This window comes from Thermobia domestica, chromosome 17 (assembly GCF_964235325.1).
Source record: "Thermobia domestica chromosome 17, izTheDome1.hap1.1, whole genome shotgun sequence".
In the NCBI taxonomy this organism is placed as follows: Eukaryota; Metazoa; Arthropoda; class Insecta; order Zygentoma; family Lepismatidae; genus Thermobia; species Thermobia domestica.
In genome coordinates this window covers 53341066-53365289 of record NC_137470.1, presented here as the reverse complement: position 1 = coordinate 53365289, position 24224 = coordinate 53341066, and the positions used below count along the sequence as shown (strand labels likewise).

Below are 24224 nucleotides of genomic sequence, written 5' to 3'. Positions count from 1 at the left end.
TCTTCAGAATAGAACAACTTTCAAACGGTTTCATTTACGGTTTCCTATCATGTCTCTAAGAAGGGAAAATTTTGAGAGAAATTTGGATTTTTTTCAAACTTTGATCCCCTCTGGACTCCCTTTGTTAACCCACATATTTTAAAATCAACTAAAAAATACGAAGGGGTGCAAGGGCGCCCATGTGGTGGTTTCCAAGGGGGCAAGTATAAGCGACGTTTCAAAAATAGTTCCAAATTTTGGTGTAACTAATGTAAAACTCTATTGGATTTTCGATATTCTGAAGTACAATTTCCTTTAAGAGGGGGCGAGCGCCCCACCTTGCCCCCCTGATGGGCGCCATTAAAGGGGTGCACTAAATGTGTATAAAAATTTCAAGCTTCCATCTTGAAAACTAAGTGCGGGAAAATGTTTACCAATGAGCTAAGAACATTCTTACAATGCCCCAGATGACCCGGATGTAATATATTTTTTTCTGAAACAACCCTACTTACCCTATGATCATTGTTCGTACATCATTCCCTTTAGAATAGAAAATACTTTCAAACGGTACCACTCACATGTCTCCATCGTGTACCTGAGGTGGGAAAATCATGAAAAAATTAATTATTTCTTTAAAAAATATTCCTTCTTTGTACCTTTTTGCCCCTCTGTACCCCCTGTTTTAACGCAGAAATCTGAAACAAATCCGAAAAATACTAAGGAGTGTACTAAATGTGTATGCAAAATTTCAATCTTCTAGGTGCAAAAGTAAGCCCGCCAAAAATAGTATCTCTACAATACTCCAGATTCCCGTAAAAAAAGGATCGCAGGTAAAAATTCTCTGAGATATCCCTATTTATACTAAAATCATGGTTCGTATATCATTCTTTTTAGAATAGAACTGCCTTTTAAACGGTACCACTCACATGTCTCCATGATGTATCTGAGGAGGGAAAATCGCGATAAAAGGGATCTTAGTTAAAAAGATACCCATTTTTTAAAATTTTTTTGCTCCTCTGGACCACCCTGTTTTATAGCAGAAATCCGAAAAGAATCTGGAAAATATTAAGGAGTGCACTGAATGTGTGTGCAAAATTTCAATCTTCTAGGTACAAAAGTAAGTCCTGCAAAATGTAATTAAAAGTCATAACAAAAAGTATTTTTTAGTTATGATGTCATCACACTCTACGTCTAGACGCAGAAAGGCGTGAAGGCATATGTAACGTATTCTACAATGCCTCCAGACTTGAGAAAAAAAGAAGTAAAAAGCTTTTTTGGTACTTTTTTATAAATCGAATAATGAAGATTCTAGCCTATCACCGAAAAATAGATGATATAATTTAAAAGAGTTAAATGGTCACTTCAAAAAAGTGGGGCGCAACTGCCCCCTCTTGCCCCCCTAATCGCCGACCATGAATTTTATTCATTTTCATATATTTTCCCTCCACCTCTACACCAACCCTAAATCTACCGTCGAAGCGAAATGATGAAAAACTTTCCAGGTTCGAATCTCATCTATGCTAAAAATTTGATTGAGATCTATCGAGTGGTTCAAGAATTGTTAACTCACGAACATAGCCACTTTTATTTTTACATATACTATTGATTTTCGTATATTTCTCCCTCCTCTCCCACCCAACGTTGCTCCGTCAAAGTGAAATGATAAAATGCATTCCAGTCACGAACCTCATTTATGTTGAAAATTTGATCGAGATTGGTGGTTTGCTTCTAGAGTTATTGGGCCTTACGCAGAATCGTTCTGACGCTTGATTAGTGCTATACTAAAGAGTTCGACTAACATATGTTTCCTGCAGTAGTCAAGCCTTTAGTATGATGCTAATCATACTTCAAAATGACTCTGCATAAGGCTGATTAAGTTTAATTTTTATTTTTATAACTCCCCCTCCACCCCTCCCCTAAGATACACCATCTAACTGAGCAGACAAAAAGACTTCCAGGTCCAAACCTTATTAATGTTCTAAATTTGATCGAGATCGATCCAGTGGTTCAAGAGATTAGGAGTCACAAACATAGTCACTTTCAATTTTATAATATAGACTAGCCTTTGGCTAGCTGGGAGTTCCGCCCCCAGATCCCCGAGCTTGCTCGGCCTACGGCCTTGCATTTCTTATATATCGGCCCTTGCATCAGCATTGAATTTCGTGAACTTGCTCTTCATATTTCCTGAATTTGCCTATCCGAGGACTTCGCCCCTACACACTGTCTTTGCTCGGCCTACGGCCTCCCACCTCTTGAACCCACAATTATATCGTTTCTTTTCCAATTTGCAACTATCTAAAAGATAAGATTTTGTATCCCAAGAAAACGCCCATTTAAATAGCATGGGAATTTGTTCATCCTCCTTTAGACCTCTAAAAAATTAAAAATATTCACTTTGGGCAATTTTTCTGTGGGTTAGTCCCGGAAGGCTATAATCATACTCCTCCTGACGGAAGTGCCTAAATATTTTGGGGTAATGTCAATCTTTTGATGGTAATACTAAGTGCCTCATTTAAATTCTTACTCACTTCTAGATGAGATAGAGACTTCCGTTTTTATATTCGCTTCCTTGATATTGGTTTGTACATCCAAAAACGTCCAAACAGTTGAAATTACCCAGTCGAAAAAGGGAGAAAACTCTTCCAGAAGATTTTTTTTCGAATTTCGAAACCTTTTTCGTCACGGTTCGAAAAAGGTGTCGGAAAGGAGATGGTCATTTTTTCATAAGTTCATATATTCTTTTTAATTATTTCGGTTCAAACTTCCAAAAACAAATTCCGAAGAACTCAAACTTCTAACCAACTTGTAGATGAGATAGAGCTTTGCGAATTTTTTATTTGCTTCTTTGAGGTTGGTATACATGGAAAACCTAGAAACTCTTTGATGAAATCATGGGTTCTGCAGAACACACTTTGAGAAACGCTGATCTAGATCATTCCTACCATATCTCTATTATTAAAACGACACATCTTGTAAACATTTTCCAGTCGCCCATATGTGTCAAAAGGATATTTCTCCATGTTTTGGACTTGAGTTATATCATGTGAGTTGCCTATTTGATGCTATTATTTGGAAGTCAATATGTAAAAAAGCATTTACGTGCTTACATGTTTAACGGGGCTTTAACTCCCCTCCCGTGACCAATATATTATGCAAATATAAGCATTTACCGTGTTAGTATATATGTACAAACACCCGAAATTATATAAACCTGACAGCTAGAACTCTCCCTTCATGAACTTGTGCGTACGCCAATATATATATATATATGTGTGTGTGTGTGTGTTTCAATGTATCTGCAAGTTTTACGCAATCTGAATCCTGAATGAACATTTTTTTCCCAGGAAATTCCCAAGTAGATCTGAATAACATGATTTCACTAAATGGACTGTGTATGTTAGTTGCCTATAAATACGCTAGTCTTTGAAAGTCGGTATCTCAGACGACGTCCTCATTAATCCATTAATCCAGTCTCTCCCATTTGGTAGTCCGCGGACCCATAGAGGTCCGTGGAACAACTTTAGGTGGTTCGTGGATTACTTACAACTAATAGTTTATAAAATATATTAAAATGTCACCGATCTCCTTTACGCTTGTACGTAGGTTGTACATGTACAGTGGCGGATCCAAGGGGGGCTATAGGGGCTACATCCCACCTTCAGATTCAGGTATACACTGGATAAAACGGCAAAATATGGTTCATCCCCTCCCTTTTTCATATCCAGGATCCGCCCTATATATATATATATATATATATATATATATATATATATATATATATACATATATATATATATGTGTGTGTGTGTTATTTTATTTTTAGTTATAGATATAGCTACCTACCTTTCAACTACTATTGCTACTACTACGTAATACCAAAATTTAAAAGTGAGTCCGTAACTTGCTTTAAAAATAAAAAGGGTGTCCCCAACTCTGAAGTCAATGGGATCCACTGTCCCAATCAATCAATCGATGTTTGAGAAAGTATTGATAGAAGCTTTTTAGTTTTATGTGAGAATAGACGATCATATCGAGTACTAAATTTTGGAGCAGGTTTCTCTAGTATGTCCTCACTCGGTGAACTACCCTTATGTCGGTTGGCTACTTACAGACTAATTTTTGAAGGCTGATATCTTCTGCTCTTTACTAAATTGCGGTTCTGAAATTAAAATATCGCAGGCATTCGTTAATTCATACATCAGTGTTTCCCAACCTTTTTCAACTTGCGGCACACTACGGGTGTAAGTTGAATTCTCGCGGCACACTCATAGATATTATTATTATTATTATTTGCAAATATAAAATATCATGGTATTTTTTTCTGTCATTACTGATCTTCTTCTCACAGAGATGAAAGCTCGATCACTGGTTTTCCCCTATGCTAATTCATTATGCTTACTTTTTATTCTAATTTTAAAATAGAAAACAATTACATTGAAATAAAGGACTCAGATTTTTAAGAATACACTTTCTTTTTCGAACACTGTATCCAACCTTTCACTAAGAACGAAGATCACTAAATAACGAACGAACAAACAAATGTCTTGTACTTTTAACTTTGCTGTTTTAACCAAAACTGGTGCATATTATTGCAATCACACAGCTTGCGATGCGTGGAAGTCAAAACACAGCTGTTGAACAAAGTGTTGTTCTGTCATTCACGTGCGAATGAATGTTCTACGAACGTTCATTTGACGCGTACCATACAAGTGCTTCCATTTCTCAGTGTTAGTATGACTCTCAATTGAAGCGTAACATAGCAGCTAACCGTGGAAATGTGTACGAGCCGAAATACTGTGTATATATATAGTAGGTGTATATGTAAGAATTAGTAAACTTAAGCGTCCTAGTTTTGATAGAGGTTTTACACGCAATTGGAGTACAGACATTTTTCGAATTGCTAAAGTTTTCTTCACTAATCCTCCAACATATCACTTAGTAGTCTCAAATAATAAACCTATTGAAGGAAGATTTTACGGATACGAATTACAATTACGAAATTTCCAAAAACATATTTAATTGAAAAAGTTTTGCGAAAGAAAAATAATAAGGCCTATGTTAAATGGTTAGGTCTGCCAAAAAGTGAAAATTCTTGGATTGATTTAAAGCATACTCTATTGTAAAAGAAAGGTCAAGAATTTATAGGTGAAGCATGTCGTCACGAGTATTTCTAGTAAATTTTATAATTTCAAAAGGTGAATTCTAGCAACATTGTAAATTTTCGTTGCTTAGTTAAATTGTCATCATCATCACGAGGTATATTAAATCAAATTTGTTCTTCAAACGCTGTGTTTTTATGTAAAGGACAAAATAAAGCAAAATGGTTAAAAACGTTATTTAAAATAAATGTGATATATCTGTTATAGAGAGAAAAAGAACATGGAATGGAATATTCCTTTTACATGTATGGTAGCAGGTCCTACAGGCTGTGGAAAATCATATTTTGTTAAAACATTTCTTGAACATTACAGTAAGTTATCTAAAAATTTTGTATGGTGTTATGGTGAATGGCAGCCGTTGTATGATACTCTTTCAGGCTGCACGTTTAAAGAAGGTTTACCTTAAAATAATGAATTTCAAGCACACGAGAGTCCACATCTTGTAATTATTGATGATTTAATGCGTGAGTGTGACCATCGGATTGTACATATTTTTACTAATGGTAGTCATCATAGAAATATAAGTGTAATATGTATAACACAAAATATTTTTCATCAACAAAAGGGAATGCGGGATATTAAGTTAAATTGTCATTATATTGTTTGTCTTAAAAAAACCTTGAGACCAAGCTCAAATTAATTATCTGGCACGACAATTGTATCCAGGTAATACAAAATTTATTCAAGAAGCATATTAAGATGCAACTCGAATTGCACATGGTTATTTACTTTTTGACTTAAAACAAAATACTCCTGATGAGCAGCGAGTTGGAACAAATATCTTTCCAACAGATTCTTTTAATTATGTTTATGTGCCTGTAAAAAAATAATTGCAATATGGTTTATATTCTAACAACTATTTGTGCTATAATAACCGTAAAAATGATTAGTAAGGAAAATGCACATTTGTTAAAACTTTTAGCAAAGTGAAAACCGAAAGCACGTAAGGCAATTTTACAAAATGCAGATCCTGATTTAATTTGCTCTATTTGCGAATGTTTCTATAACGTATTACAGGGAAATGTTCCATTAAATAAAACAGAGATAAATAAATTTTAAAAAAATATAAAATGGAACTGAGATATTTGGTGAAAAAGGTCCGTTATCAAAACAAAAGAAAAAACGAATAATTATACAAAAGGTGGTTTTCTTACTGCATTGCCGGCGCCTATTTTAGGAGATATATTATCAAGTTTAATTAAGTAATTATGCAAAACACACAAAAACTTATATTAATATCACCAGAAAAATTACATCATTATCAAACGATATCTAATCTTGATGATGAAATGAAAGAAATTTTAAATAATAAAAGTTTAAATGCAGAAGAAAAATGGGTACGATATATACAGGCCTTACAAAAATATTTAAATGTAATTCAAAAACCGGCAGCAGGTACAACAGCAACTACTACTATTGATAAAGAGGTGGAGGAAGACGAGGAGGAGGAGGATGAAATAATCTACTCTCTCCGCAATTTGTAAACGTAAAGCAAGACCTTTATTACGTAAATTGAAATAAAATCCTAATATTCAATGGGATGATAATGGAAATGTGAGTATTAATAATAAATTAATTCCAGGTGCAAATATAGTGGATTTGGTATCCGATTTTGTTAGATGTCGTAAGAAAAATGTTTCAGTTGCCGCTTGGAAACCTTTTCCTACATTATTAGCAAAATCAAATATACCCTTAGAGTACATCGGTAATCCTCAACGAATAGAATGTATTAGAAAACTCACACAAGTAGAAGGTGGGGAAAAGGACGATGATGATGAGAACGAAGAGAATGGTCCTCCAACACGTAAACGTAAAGCTATCAACAAATGGCGTACTTATAAGCAATAATACTAATATTCTATTGTAATCTGTTGATATATTTGAGTATATAGAAAGAAATATGAATAACCCGTATTTTCGTTATTACAACAATCAAGCAGGAGGTGGTTACAATGTATATAAAGGTACAGCATATCAAGAAGGTTATGGCATTGGTAGTTTTCTAGGAGGTTTATTCCGCACTGTATTTCCTTTATTAAAACATGGTGCAAAAACTGTTGGTAAAGTGTTGATACGTACAGGAATTAATGTAGCAGGAGATGTACTAGATAATAATAGACCTATTGAAGTCTTTACAAAATCGGTGGCAAGAAGCTAAAACAAATTTAAGAAACAAAGTTCAAAATAAATTAAATCAGGTGTTGGTAGGATCTGGAAGAAAAAGAAAGTTCATTTTACATCAACAGGTTGTGGTGTAAAGCGGATAAAAAGATCCAAAGATATTTTTGATTGATTGATTATGAAGCAAAGTGATATTTTTATCTCACACTTCCTAGCAATAGTTCTATGGAATATTATCCTCAAAATACTCTTGCTTGTTATACTATTAAATTATATCATCCTATTGTACTGGAGAAGGGAATGTGGGAAACAGCTGTTGTTGAAGTACATTATACAAGTTCATTTCAGAATGTTTTCAAATATCCTAATAATATTTATTACCGTATCATGAATACAAAAACCTGGAACATAACTAAAATCTTACCAGGACACTATTATCATGTTGAAGATATTCTATCTCAATTTAATCATAAAAGTGATATATTAAATTTACAATTAAAAGTTATAGCATCAGTAAAACGAATTGAGATTAATAGAGTAAGAAAAGATCAAGAGAAGCATATAGAAGTACGTCTATCTCCTGAACTAGCCAGAATACTAGGGTTTGATCATATAAAACAGGAAGATATTGCAGTTGTGCATCATGCTCGTCATCCACCTGATTTACAAAAAAAAAAAAAAAAAAAATTAGGGCCGCGGTGGCTCAGTGGTAGAGCGTTCACCTCTGGTGCTTGGGGTCCCGGGTTCGATCCCAGCCCCCACCAAGTGAACTTTGTCGTGGACAAACACCGTGTGCGTGGGTTTTCTCGGGGTTTTTTCCGTTTTCTCCCACTTCCTTCATTCCACCATTTCATTCATTACTCATCATCACCGTCTCCTTTAGCCTAACCGGCATAACCGTGGTACGTAAAAAACTCAAAGATTTTTTGATTTACAAAAATCGCTACCTACAATTATGTATATTTACAGTGATATTGCAGAACCACAAATGGTAGGTTATATTATAGCTTCATTGTTACGTATTATACATACAAATATTACAGAGTATGGTATTGATAATGTACATATTTTTGACAATCCTCATTATGTCACCGTGCAACGTAAACAATTTGATCGAATTATTATTGATTTAGGAGATAGTACAGGTATTCCACTTCTTTCCAATATGGCAGTGTATGTGTAAAATTACATTTTCGTAGACGTAATGCGGTATTGTAAATCTTAACTTGTGTCAATATTAATAGTAAGAAAAAAGACAAAAATGCAGTGTGAGCGTATGAAATCAGAATTTGATTTATTTGCTTGTTTACCCACTCAAACTAGTATTATAGGTAATAAAATACTTCCATATAAGGCTCTGGCTTCAATATCTGATAATGCACCAATAGAATTTGATGTCCCCGGTCATGGAGATAACTATATGGTCTTACCGCACACAGTGTTGCATATTAAAAGTAAAATTACTAAATCAGATGGTTCTAATTTATATTTAATCAGGAGAATTTTTTTCTGAATGGTGTACAATTGCGTATTAAACAAATTCCAGCTAAACCTACATTTTGTCTAATGGGTGACGCAGATGCTGATGGAAAGGTTGTAATTACAGATGCAACATTGCTTGTGAAAAAGGTTGATGTATCACCAGCAGTTAAAAGAGCACAAAATAAAGAATTTGAAAATCCTAAATTTAGAATAAAATATCCTCTAACAAAAGTGCAGGTGAAGACAGAAACTTTACCACAAGGAATTATGGATAGTACATTTCCAGATCTGTTTTCAGGCATAGTGCCTTAATGTATTATTATTGGTTTTGTTACTAATGCTGCTTTCAATGGTACTTATCAAACAAATCCATCCCATTTTCAACATTTTAGTATGTTGCTTTTTACACTGTATGTTGATGGAACGCCTGTACCATCCAAAGCACAACAACCTGATTTTGATAATAAGCTATAATACAAGCATATTCTACGTTATTTACAGGTTCAGGTATTTATTATTCTAATCAAGGTAATGATATTTCACTTGCCGAATATCCTAATGGTTATACTCTCTGGTTTTCGATTTAACTCCCGATTCTAGCGCTACTGCTGCATTTCATACTCGTCCACAACGGCAAGAAAGTGTACGTTTAGAGGTTCATTTTAAAGAAGCACTGCCATCTCCTGTAACAGCAATTATTTATGGTGAATTCTCTTCAGAATTAGAAATTGATTTCCAGAGAACAATATATATTAATTAATTTTTAAAAAAATATTAATTACGATTGAACTTTATGAGGCACTACAGCATAATTTGCCAAAAGATCATTTTATTTGTGTGTATGCTGTAGATGAGCTACCGCTGTTTATTCATACATTTCCAGCCGCCATCATTATAACCACTGATTCTAGTGATAAGCCTGGAGAACATTGGGTTGCTGTTTATATATCTAATATATGTGTGGGAGGGTATTTCGATAGCTATGGTATACCTCCCTATATACAACATTATATAAGGTTTTTAAAACGTAACTGTCTGTATTATACATGGAATAATAGACGTATTCAAGGTGATTTATCTCAATTTTGTGGACATTACTCTTTTCTATATCTAGCATGTCGCGCATCTGGTTATTCACTACGCGATTTCTTAAACAAATTCTCACTCACCGCTATTGATGCTAATAATATTATGCTTTATTCATTTATGAGAGTATAATGATGATGATGGTCACTTGCCTGAGATTAAGTTCTACGTAAACCAGACTTGTTAAATTGTGTTATTTTTTAAAAACACTGGTTGTAAAAAACCTTTTAACTCCGCCATTGCCGGCTCCAAGTCGTGGATGAGAACTACAAAATGAAATGACACAGTAACAGTATCGACAACGTTTACCACCGATTAGACTATTTTGAGCACAAAAGGAAATATTAATCTTCTATTGGTAATTTGACACACACTATGCTATATATCTACCTGCGTACATAATGCGACATATAACACATTATTGACTAGAGTAATGATACATATTACTATGCTAATTTTCATGCAGATTAAAATATTTTGTAAAAAAATGTAGTAAATCTTCAACCATTTTTGACAAAAAGAAATACAGCATATCAGATTCTTTCAGTTCACATTTCTTAGTGCTTTTTCATTATATAACCTTATTGTGGATTGATAATACACTTGTTTCATCAAACATTAACAGCATATTCCGTCTTAGTTGCAGCCTGATTAACCATTTTTGAAATCAAAATTTCGAAATTACGTAAGCCCCGTTATATGATCCATAACGGGGCTCGCAATATCCCTATGACACACTTCCGATGTTTGTGGATACCTAGGTACAAACATAATCTAAGGCCGGCCACACATTTCCCAGAGGCAAGACAGCCATACCAAGATAGAGAGAGGCAGGAAAGAATTAAGAGAGAGAAGCATGGATATCTCAACCACAACGTCGAATAGGCCTTTGTCTAACTGGTTCTAGAGTGAATATGTGATACGAGATGTTGTTCTTGCATCGCTCATATTATTGTGCCTCGGTTCGGCTGTCCCGTTCTCTAGTCAATGTGCGGTCAGCCTAAGAACTTAACAAAGGCTGACGCTACTGGCATCAAATCTGTAAGTCCGTGGACTGATTTTGACTTCTCGTTTCCTTAGTCATATAAGGCGAATATAGGGGAGGTACCTTCAACTAGTACAGAGCATTTTCGTTCTAAGTTCAAAATCAGAGAGAATACAAACAATCGGATTCTTTGTTCAATATACACTATATAAATGTCTGGAGATCAGATATTAGTTTACCATCACTTAATTGAATTTATAAGAACAGTAGGTAACTTATTGGATTCAGATACAACAGTTACAGAAGAATGTAGAATTCTTTAAAAATATTATTTCCTTTACATAAAACCATGAGGTAAAAATTGTAGTTTGGTGACTTAATCGCTGCTACTTTCGCAATAATAGTAATAATGTGTGTTGCTCAACTGGAACGTTGTTTCAATGCCTTACTACACACTTGGCATTTGTGAGGTTATTCTCATGTGTGGATTGACATGTGTCTAGCTAAACTTGAACGTCGATTAAATGCCTTACCACACTCTCCGCAAATGAGAGCTTTTTCTCCTGTGTGGATTAACATGTGTGTAGCCAAATTTGAACGTCGATTAAAAGCCTTACCACACTCTTGGCATAAGTGAGGTTTTTCTCCGGTGTGGATTAACATGTGGCTAACCAAATGTGAACGTTGACTAAATCCCTTACCACACTCTTGGCATGTGTTTGGCTTATCTCCGGTGTGGATTAACATGTGTTTAACCAAAGCTGAGCGTCGACTAAATGCCTTATCACACTCTAGGCATCTGTGACGCTTTTCTCCTGTGTGGATTAACATGTGTGTTGCTAAACTGGAACGTTCATAAAATGCCTCACCACACTCTTGGCATTTGTGAGGTTTCTCTCCTGTGTGGATTAACATGTGTGTAGCCCAATTTGAACGTCGATTAAAAGCCTTACCACACACTTGGCATAAGTGAGGTTTTTCTCCGGTGTGGATTAACATGTGGCTAACCAAATGTGAACGTCGATTAAATGCCTTACCACACTCTTCGCATGTATGTAACTTTGCTACTGTATGAATTAACATGTGCCTGGCCAAACTTGAACATACACTAAATTCCTCTCCACATACTCTGCAAATGTGGGTTTTCTCACCAGTATGAACTAACCTACCGCTTGACAAAGTTGAACTTGGAGTAAAGCGTTTATCACTCTTTTGAAACGTATTACGCTCTTTACTTGCCTGTGTCAGCATATGTCTTGACAAACGTGATGGATGAAAACCTTTGCCAAACTGCATCGAAGTATGAGATTCCTCATCTGAATGAGAAATTGCTTCCTTTAATGCAATAAACTTATTCTCTTCTCCGTGGAAAGATAATACGTTATCGCCCCTGTAACAAATTCAACAAACAAGGAAATGTGAATGGAGATAATGATTAAGTAGCAAAAAAAGTGATCATTCGCTATCTCTCATGATAAAATTACGATTAATTTGTTTTATTACATGAACTATTGTAGAAATATGAAATGGAGTACCAAAGAGAAGTCTCCATATCTCTCTATTCTCAAAATAAGAGGCTGTAGTTTGTTTCATTATATCAAATTGAACAATCATTTATATCGTGGCGGCCATAAGTCTTTGACAAGGCAATGGTGGCTGATTTGAAACAAATGCACAGTATGAGAATTAAATCTGTCTTATCTGTAGTTACGTGTGGAGAAAAAACAAACTTGCGAACCAAAGGTTTAAGAACAACTAAACTTATCAATATAAACTCTTCCGAAAATCATTCACTTATATCATCATAAAAGGAACACGAAAGGCTCTTTGAAACGAAGAAAAAAAATACCACTTTCCAAGCTCAGGCAGAGAAACTTAACGTAAACAGACTAAAGATGAATCATTTAAAGCGTAGCGATCGTGGTTCAGCGGTCTACGCGCTTGACCAGTAATCTGGAGGTTCTTCGATCGAATACACGTTGAGAACTTTTTTTTTTTGCTTTAGAAATTTTGATGGTGATTGATCGGCGATAACACCGGCTCTATTACATTCAAATATCTGAATACTCGTTTGTTTCAACACTTGAACCATCAAATTTTCAGGAATAATACTAGTGATAAGAATAATTATCTCGAAGAATATTTAAAAATTAAAAACTTATTATCGCTCAGGACATACCATTAATAGCAGAAACGTGATATTAGGCAAAAAAAAAATATTTCGGCTTTGTGTAATCTTGCCCATGAAAAGATGAATTTCTCATCTCGATTCTAAAACAAACCAAACAAAATCGGGATGAGACTTAACATTTTCATTCGAGACGGGACAAGCCTAACTCAGGCTATCGTCATGATTTGGAGATGAGAATCGAGAGAAGACAAAAAGTATTGTAAACATTTCTCGTCTTATCTCCATTCTCGAAATAGTATATGCCACTCTTTAAGTAACAAATGCTCTGTAGACTGAATCTTATGCATCATTTTGTTACTTTTTATTTCAGAGGTTACTGAATTATGCTCTTTGTAAATATTTTTGTAGCAAAGCTTTCATAATTACATCTGCAAACTCCACAAGTTAGTTTATTATAAGCATAAGTTGTCAATTATATTCAGTTCTTTTTATTACACTTATTGTTCTGAAAACGTACAGTAGAATATTTTCAACACAAAATATTAGCGGAAAACTTACGTTTAAATTTGAGTTACTGGAGAGCCACAGTTGGAGTAGGTCATTGAGTCAGTCGATCGCGGGTCAACAGCACACGACCCAACACCACCATGACCCACTACGAACCACCACTCACCATGACCCAGAATTATGTATCTTCTGCACACGAAACTACAGGTATGACAGAATTAATTCTCATACTCTGCATTTGCTTCAAAGCAGTAGCCACAAGGAGCGTAACAAGTTGGGTGTAGCGGGAAGCGGGAGGTTGTAGGGGTAGTAGGGAGTTGGAAAGGGGTAGGTGCCGAAGAATCCAGGAGGGGACAAGCGTTTTGTTGTGATCAAATCATATAAAATGTGCCTACCTTTCCCTGCGATAGTGTAAAATTTTTCTTTCTATAAAATGTAATCGTGTGATTGTAACGTTATAATTAAAATAACGAATTTTTGTCCCATTAAATCAGTTCGAATACTAAGATAAGTCACCACTATCAGGCACTCTCCATTTATAGGTATATTTGCAATAACTAGTGATTGCATAACTTTCAAATTAGACGCATCACATTCACAACAACTTTTTATTCTGTAATCTCCATTAATAACTACCAGTTGCCATAGCAAACCGAAGCAAAAAATCTAATGGTATTACTGTAACCACAATTACAGATTATCTATCTAAAATCAACATATCTTCTATATATTTTTTCTTCTTTTTAACAACAGATTGTGCAATTTTAAATCTTTGAGTTTTACGTCCCACGGTTATGCCGGTTAGGCTAAAGGAGACGGTGATTATGAGAAATGAATGAAATGGTGGAATGAAGAAAGTAGGAGGAAACGGGAGAACCCCGAGAAAACCCACGCACACGGTGTTTGTCCACCACAAAGTTCACTTGGCGGGAGCAGGGTTTGAACCCAAGACCCCATGCACCAGAGGTGAACGCTCTACCACCGAGCCACCGCGGCCCTGTGCAATTTTAAGTAGCACCTTTGCCCAAAATAGGTACAAAAAATGGAAGTAATTCATGTATATGCAATATCGCTGCATCATCTGAATTGGCATGTCATGAAATCAGAGATACAGAAAAGAAAAGTTTCAGACTATGTGATTTCAGTGATGTCCTTAACAAAATCATTGAAAATGTGACTAATCGGTTTTCGAAACACGAAAATGTTTACTGCGAATTGGTGTGTTTCGATCCAAGGCGGAATTCTGATTTAAAAGACGAACTACCCTCAAATGTAATGAACAAAATCTGTGGCATAGATAAAGGGAAACCAATCGAAGAACTTAAATTGTATGCAGATATTTAGTCCAAGTCATCGTAAGGAGATGTTGTGAGTGAATATGATATTAGATATATAAGTAGTGAGTATGAAGAGGAAGCATGGTGAGGCAATATTGAACCAGGGATGTAGGAAATCAAAGTAAGCTTGCAAGTCTTGCCTCACGTGTGCGTTCAAAATCATATATGAATATCACCTGTACGCCTTATATTATACTTATAATTTTGAGCGTTTAAACGGTCTGCGAGGATAGTTTGTAATAATACTCTACACACAACTGTTGATCAGATTTAAAACGACACCCAAGCCTGTATCCTATGTGCTTTGAGCCATCAGCAAGTGCTAATCGAAGGTCAATTTTAATGGAAATGTAAAATCTAACTTTAATTTTTAAGGCTTCACTCGTGAAGTTCCTTTTTCTATATGGAATAGCTCAGTGTTTACAGCTTCAAGTGCAAAAATATGGACCTGTACAAAAAGGCAGTATGAAAAATGGTAAATGCTATCAATACACACAAGAACTGACAAAATGATAGAAAACTCATATCTTGGTGGTATTCAATCGAAAATAGTGTGAAAAAAAATGAAAATTGACAAAAAGGTGCAAATTAATGAAAGCGAAGAATACGTGGAAACACAAAATACATTCAAAAATTGATACATAAGTAAACTATAAACCATTAGCTCCATAACCTTTTCGTCAGTCTTGATTCCTTGTACTCTCACGTTCCTGCACTTTCGATTGGATCATAGAATATATTCCCCGTGTAAGAAATATAATAAAAGTGGACAATATTTTTTTTCTTAAAACAGTTTATATCTTTCTCTCATAAAACCTTGGATTCATAGCCATCATCGTGCTTTCCTAATTTGAACCTGGATTCGAGAATGAAATGCAGCTTAGACGATGTAGTTTTCTATGCTACTAAGAAATTTTGTTCAAAAGGCGGGATGTACTTCATAATATCGTATTTGGGATAATATTCTTAATCTGGACTGTACAGGGCTAATTTATTAATAGATAAATAATGCTTCGCTGGCATTTTATGAGTACATCTCATTAACCCACAATGAAATTTGACTTAACATCACTCTGAAATGAATTTAAATAATAATGATGATGTCAGCCTACAGGAGTTCTATATAGAAGAACGTAAACTCGTTTATAAAATACCCCTTTCAAAAGTACAACGAGAACATTATCTGACAAAATGCTGCTGCCACATAACAAAAATTGAACTAACGTTACTTACAAATCGATTTGTAGTCACAAAGACCACCTCTTTAAGGGAAACCCAAAAAGAAGAAACCGACGTCGGGCACATTTTTTAAAGATATTAAGATTATATTTTGTCAAAAAGGATATTTCGTAGTTATTTTGTATTGATAAATCTATTCTTAATCTTCTATTTTAAAGCTTTTCTTAAATAAAAAAATATAAAATCAGGGAGGGACTTGTATCTGTGGCCATTTACACTTCTGTCTAAAATCTAAAAGCAGAGTAACAAAATTTATTTCACTCACCTAATAAGAAAGACGTGATCTCAAATTACATTCTCTGCTGTTAGAAGGAAAATAAATGCCAATAGCTGTTAAAGTTCGAAACATGTTTCAAATAGATGGTTGGAATTTTTTTTATGATTTGGACCTGGGATATTCTTACATTTCTCTATTCTCAAATAATATCTACATTCATTTTACTCGCCTAAAACAAATGAAACGATCTCAAATTATACCATCCGCAGAGTAGGAGCCGTTTTGATCACCAAGTTTGAAAAGTGTTCAATGCTACGATCAAAATTTCTTTCACTGTTTGTCAGTACGGACATTCCTTCTTCATTAAAAAAAAGAAAAAAAAACTCACGAGTTACTTGCCTCTTCTACTAGGAATAGCAGGATGTCAAATATATACTACTACGATAGGCTCAGAGCAGCGCAAAAAAAAAAAAAAAAAAAAAAAAAAAAAAAAAAAAAAATTTGGAAAACGCTTGAAATAGAACGAACTGAAACTTTCTTTGTAGTTTCCAGCTAGGGATATTCTTACAAATTTCTAAATTGTAGAAACCACAAACTCATAATTTTATACATTTAACTACTGAAAATGAAAAAAAAAATTAAAATAAAAAAATAAATTATTTATTCCGTAAAGTTGGTTGTAGAATAGTTGCAAGTAAAAGGTACAAATCCGAAACAAATTACGAAAATATTTCCAATCCTTATTCTTGAAATATTATCAAACTTGTGGTTGGTAATAACAGTTTTTCCGCTTCTCAACACAGAGGATATAATTTGAAATTGTCTTATCCGTAATAACTGAGAGAAACACATTTGTTGCTATATGATACAATATAAAAGATACAAGTATGTCCGTACACAACAGAAACTAAAATTAAAATTATCCATTTCTTCTATTCTTTACCTACTCTAAATTTTGACCTTCATTTACGCGCTCTCAGGAACTGAGATGGAAGTGTTTCACTTCAGATCACGTTATCGCTATCCGATGAGTCCAATAATTGGTTATTTTCTACCATCTGGAAAAGGATGAGAATATCCTAGGTAAGAGCTATAAAAATGTGCCGAATCGTTTTATTTGCAACATGTTTTGAATTTTGATCTAAAATGGTATGCGTTCAGCTTTTCACCATAGGGGTTATAATTTGAAATCACACCATTTAAAAGACAAGTGAAATGACTTAAAATTTTCGAGGATCTTACAGAACGAATGAGACTAGATATGAATCACAAACAATTTCTTTCTTTTTTTTTATTTGAGACGTGTTTCCAACTGTAGCGACTATTGATGCCACTTTCGATTTCAAGTGGTGAATGTTTCAATGATTGTTATAAATATTTTTATACATCATTCGAATCATTATGCATTGTCTTCCATTACTCAATATGTTATGATTATTAATATATATTTTTCAGTTATAACTTTTGTGTGCTATGTTAAATAAATGATACACAATACGAATTTTTTGCGCAGCATTTAGGTAAAAATTCTTATTATAATACTGTACAAATTTGTATTTTACGAGGTGCCAAGAGAAATAGCACTAGCTTTAGGAAAAAAATGCATATACAAAGAACTCTGAAATAAGAAATTGATGAGAATAAATAAAAAAAAGCAACACTCTTGCGACTGCAATGTCTATTCACGGTACATTTGCCATTCCTTATCATAATTGTAATAATAACTATTATTAACAAAAATAAACAAAATAAATACAAATGAGCAACACCTACTGCGCCAGAAGACTATGGATTCGATACTGATAGCGACCCTGATTGATCATTTTCTCATCTCTACCCTTCCTAATATTTTGGGGTCTTTCACATCTATAGTATCCTTCTCCATAATGTTAGTTAGAAGTGTATATTAATTTGCTGTTATAAATTGGTATACGAATCGAGCTTCACTCTCCTAACGTGATGACAGAGAGAGAAAGAGTAAATTAATAACATCTTAGCACTTCCTCTTCCCCATTTAAGGTTAACCAAATAATGATATATAACCTACTGTTTATTCAAAACTATGACGTCTAGCATAAAACTACTTTGAAGTACCATAAGACGGGATTACTTTAAACAATGGGCGTTACTTTGGACAAAGTTTGAAAAGAGTTTCACAGTTTTCTGTCGGGAAAACCATGAACAGTAAACAGGAAGTTTCAACAGCCACCGTAAGGTACAAAATGTAACTGTATTTTGGCTATAATGTTTGCGGTTAAATTCAGTTCCAATTACCGGGAAAGTTTGTTCGTGTAGACGTATTGAAAGCAGTCACTGTAAAGGCTGATAAAATTCGAAAGATATCATCTATAAGAATTTCCGTCAAAGTTAAATTAGTTTCGTAAAATTCTACGATGTATAGTGGGACTTTGATGCAGTAGTTGAAATTGAAATGTGTATCGCTCTAAAGTCTAATAAAAACGTAAAACTCGGAGAAGGCATTTCAGCTCTACCCGCGGTTACTTTGCACCGGTCCAAAATAACGCTTAGATAGGAAATTATTTCCACTGGAGCCTCCTGTGTTTTAAATTTAGGTAAATTTGCTATTTAGGTAAATGCCGGAAGGAATTTCTTGTTAGAAAACATATTATGCACAGTGGCGTATCCAGAAAAGTAGTTTGACAAGGCCTTCACTGATTTTTTTTTTTTTTTTTTTTTTTTTAGGAATCACTAAACTTTTAGGAGTGGGCTTGAAGCTTTTACACGTAAAAATCACTAACAATAGATTTTTAAACAAATTTTTACTTTCACTCATACAGTGACTGCAACAGATTAATCTGATCCGGTTACCGGAGCAGTTTAGGAATCATTCCTAAATTGTTCCCGGAACCGGATCAGATGAATCGGTTACAATTACTGTCCCAGTCAACGTAATGTACAATGTTAAGATTTATGCTATAAGAACAAGGGCCAAAATGTTACTAAACACTATTCCTAATCAATCCAGGGGAAGCACTATCAATATTGATATCTAAATGGGGGCTACCGCTCCCCAACACCCACTCAATTTCCATAAAACATGCCCAAAAAACAATATTTAGTGAAACCACTACTCTAAAGCTAAGGTAAGAAGGAAAAATTAAAAAAAAAAAAAAACCTCATCACTAATTATAATCAGTTCCGCATGACGAGGAAAAATAAATTACATCTCACCAACATAATGGAACGACCAACAGCAAAACAAATACTTTGCCAAATACTCAAATTCAAAAAAATAAATCAAGAATAAAGTAATATCAATCAAAAAACGAAAGCACTCACCGTTTCGCAATACCAGAACAATCATGAATAAAGAACTCATAATTGCTGCTTGACGAAAAAATAAGATAGCAAGAACACTCGCGCAATACTCAAGTTCACATTACTAAAATGTTCCTTTAAGCACAGACGTCAATTTCTTAAAGCGACAACACTTGTTATTATTACAAACAAGAATAACCAATAAACGGCCACTTTTACCATACGTCGGAAATATCTTCAGCCTTCGACCACAACCACGATAGGTTTTCTCTAACTCAATTAAACTACACACGAAACGATATGAGTTAATATCCGAATCTAATACAAACATATTTAAAAACGACAAGTTCAAATACTTTGTATTAAATTCATCAAACGGTTTCTCAATCGCATTTGCTAACTCGATCGTCGGCATGAAACCAAAATTCAAGTACGCACTCACCTCATTTTACACATACAAGCAGACAGAACATGTGACGTCACAGTAACAAACTACCATATGACTGTACAGAGACAACTAGTGAGAAAAATATGAACTACCAACAATCTTTCAAAAAAGACGTCAAACAAAAGGCACGAACAGTTCCAATAAATGACTCAGGCAGAAACAGTTTCAGCAAGTGACTGAACCGATAAGAACCGATTAAATTCACTCTTTGAGCCTAATTAAGGACTAGCCTTTTTTTAAAACAAAAAAAAAATCATGCAATTGTGGATTGGCTTCAGCCGGAAAGTTACAAACCCCGTAAATCTTAAACTGATTACGGTTCGAATGATATTCTTGGACAACAGGAATAACCAAATTAAATCAGTTCACGACGATCACTTTTTCTGTTCGAGAGTTGGCACTTTTGTGGGACATATGCTAAACTATTAGAATGTGGTTCCTGAGTCCGTACCAGAAATACATAATTTTCTTTGTAAATATCGATAATTCAAACTAAGTACTGATACCCGTACCAACATTCTAATATCAATATTAATAAAATGCATGCAGTTTTGTGTAAAAAAGTAAAACGTTTAAATACTGAAGGGAAAACCTTGCACAGAAACGTATATTCAACATACTTTTGTGTATGTTGTGCAAAGTAGCCGTACCTATGAAACGTTTCACATTTCAATTTCAACAATTACATCGAAGTCCCATTATGCACACTAGTATTCTACGAAACTAACTAAACTTTGACGGAAATTCTTTTAAAATTTGTCGGTCTTTATAGTGACTGCTTTCCGTACCAGTACAAGAACAAACCCTCCCGGTAATTAGAACTGATAGTAAACCCCAACATTATAGCCAAAATAAAGTTACATGTTTTATCTTACAGGGCAGTTGATTCTTCCTGTTTACAGTTCATAGTTTTACCGACAGAGGACTGTGAAACTCTTTACATATTTTGTGGGAAGTAATGCCCGATGTGCAAAGTAACCCCGTGTTACGGTAGCTAGTAACCACTAAGCGAAATGAAATGTCAAAATTGAATGTGGCAATTCATGACACGGAACTATAAAAATGTTTGGGAAGGAAGGAATCCATATAATTAAGAAATTACGTCCCTAATGTATTGTGTTACTTTGGAACACAAATATACAAGCAAAGAAAGCATTTAAGGATGTTACCTATAAAGTACTTAGGAACGTAGAAGAACACATTCAACACGTAAGATATGTAAGTTTATCTTAAATACAGTATTTTGAGCTATCCCCGTTTACCAACATTCTTCGTAATGCCCTAATCTGCATATTAATCTTATTTTTAACGGCCATCTAGCACATGCTGGTTAGCGTTGTTTGTACAATAATTCATATATCATGTACGTTCACTAAGCCCCTAAAGTTATCCTATATTGAGAAATCGAGGTCCATACCCAAGAAATGATTCCTGGGGGTGTAAAAAGTCGACTTCCTTGAAAGAAATGACTGCAGCTATGAAATGGATTGATGTATGGACCTCTACAATTAATGAACATCCATTGTTGGTTAAAATATTATTTATCTTCTATTTTGCTAATGTCATTCGAAGCCCTCCGAAAAAATTAGACTAGACCCATTTGAGCTAAATCCTAAGTAAAATCACAAACGTCCATAGTTTTTGTTCCAATATAATACATTCCACGTTTAAATTTGGAAAATTTTAGGATAAATACCATTCTCGCGATTTGTTATTTTACGGAAGTCTCTATATAAAAAAAACATTATCGTCGAGCCCATATTTAAATATGTGCAACAATTAGTGAGAAATGTGTAATCAATAATACAGAAATAATTATTTTATCAAGATATGAACTACGGTACATACGATTTGAATGAGTGGTATCAATCTTATTAATATTTTTATTTGGTATACAGCTAGTCTATGTGTGCCATGCCATTTCCAAATTGTACGTTAATAACTTACGTTCGAGATATATCCCATACCTAAATATTTCTCGTGGAGTATTGCTTTTAACCAACAAAGTTTCCGAACCCATGTAACCGTATTTTCAATCTGAGCCAATTAGTATATGAGAAAATGAACATTACCTTTCTGGCTGAACTGAATTTAAACTTTTTGTTGTTAATTGTTGGGAGTCGTTAGAGTACGACGCGCAAGCCTTTTGAACCACTATTTTTCTTAGAGTTTCTGTATTACTTTCAGATGCAGTCCCTTCTTCTACTACAAATTCTGATTTCACACTATCAACGTTTAGTTTCACATTCAAAGAACACATATCTGTATCCTTGTCCATTACTTCCTCTCCTTCGTTGGTAGATAATATTAACTCTTTGTTGTCAGTCATCAGTTCGTATGTGCACCCTTTCCCTTCGAGTGGATCTTCCTGAGGTAAGTCATAAGGAATTTCTTCTTTGCACATCAATTCCAACTTAACATACGCCTCACCTGCCATTGTGAATTGAAATGTAATAAGAATATAACACTGTTCTTATACTTCCCTTATATTTTATGTTGTCAGTGTTAATGAAATGATTTACAAGAACGTTCACAAAAGCAACTTTGTATTTCCAATCTTCTTCTTCTGCAGTTGCTTATTTCCTTAGCCATGAACCCTCTCTCGGCAATTCTTTATTTGTTTGTAGTATCACCTCGCCCATCGTAACCACAAATAAATAAGGTCGTTCAAGGTCATAAACAAAATGCACAGGGTTGCAAGCACTACAAAGTTAAAATGTAGAAATATAAAGTCCTATAGCCAGCCTAGTCCACGCTCAAAAGGACCCATGCAATAATCATCCCTATACAAAATTTTGTGCTGTAAAATGTCATGGTATCAATACCACAAGTCATAAACGAAATGGTTCAAACGTACAAAAACTTTTGTGGCCAGGGTCATGCACGTTCACTAGCGTGTCAGGACCCATGCGATTATCATCCCTATCATCCCTTTACTTACTATACTAAAATTTGTGCTGTAAATTGTCGTGGTATCAATACCACAAGACATAAAGTAATTACTTCAAATTTACAAAAACTTTTGTAACCAGAGTCGTGAACGTTCACTAGGGGGTCAGGACCCATTCGATCATCATCCCTATCATCCCTTTACTTACTATACAAAAGTTTGTGCTGTAAATTGTCGTGGTATCAATACCAGAAGACATAAAGTATATACTTCAAATTTACAAAAACTTTTGTGGCCAGGGTCATGCACGTTCACTAGCGGGCCAGGACCCATGCGATCATCATCCCTATCATACCTTTACTTTCTATACAAAAGTTTGTGCTGCAAAATGTCGAGATGTCAATACCACAAGACATAAAAGAAATGGTTTGAATTTAAAAAAAACAAACTTTTGTGGCCAGGATCGTGCACGTTTACTACCGTGTAAGGACCCATGCGATCATCATCCCTATCATCCCTTTACTTACTATACAAAAATTTGTACTGTAAAATGTCGTGGTATCAATACCACAAGACATAAACGAAATGGTTCAAATTTAAAAAAAAAAAACTTTTGTGCCCAGGGTCGTGCACGTTCAGGTCAGGACCCATGCGATCATCATCTCTATCATACTTTTACTTTCTATACAAAAGTTTGTGCTGTAAAATGTCGTGGTATCAATACCACAAGACATACAAGAAATGGTTAAAATTTCCAAAAACTTTTGTGGCCAGGATCGTGCACGTTCACTACCGTGTAAGGATCCATGCGATCATCATCCCTATCATCCCTTTACTTACTATACAAAAATTTGTGCTGTAAAATGTCGTCGTATCAATACCACAAGACATAAACGAAATGGTTCAAATTTAAAAAAAAAAAAACTTTTGTGCCCAGGGTCGTGCACGTTCACTAGCGGGTCAGGACCCATGCGATCATCATCCCTATCATACTTTTACTTTCTATACAAAAGTTTGTGCTGTAAAATGTCGTGGTGTCAATAGCACAAGACATACAAGAAATGGTTAAAATTTCCAAAAACTTTTGTGGCCAGGATCGTGCACGTTCACTACCGTGTAAGGATCCATGCGATCATCATCCCTATCATCCCTTTACTTACTATACAAAAATTTGTGCTGTAAAATGTCGTCGTATCAATACCACAAGATATAAACGATATGGTTCAAATTTACAAAAACTTTGTGCCCAGGGTCGTGCACGTTCACTAGGTGGTCAGGACTCATGCGATCATCATCCCTATCATCCCTTTACCTACTATAAAGAAATTTGTACTGTAAAATGTCGTGGTATCAATACCACAAGT

The 24224-nt window shown here is 34.7% G+C and overlaps 1 protein-coding gene across 1 annotated transcript; it reads right to left on the bottom strand.

Annotated features, from left to right (window-relative positions):
• Window positions 1-9936: 9936 nt before the first annotated feature.
• On the bottom strand, window positions 9937-22637 carry LOC145674569 (uncharacterized). The gene is made up of 2 exons (XM_081744756.1): window positions 22043-22637; window positions 9937-12202 (listed from the first exon to the last, which is right to left on the bottom strand). The coding sequence occupies exons 1-2, from the start codon at window positions 22405-22407 to the stop codon at window positions 11290-11292; spliced, it is 1278 nt and encodes a 425-aa protein (XP_081600882.1). The 5' UTR covers window positions 22408-22637; the 3' UTR covers window positions 9937-11289.
• Window positions 22638-24224: the final 1587 nt, after the last annotated feature.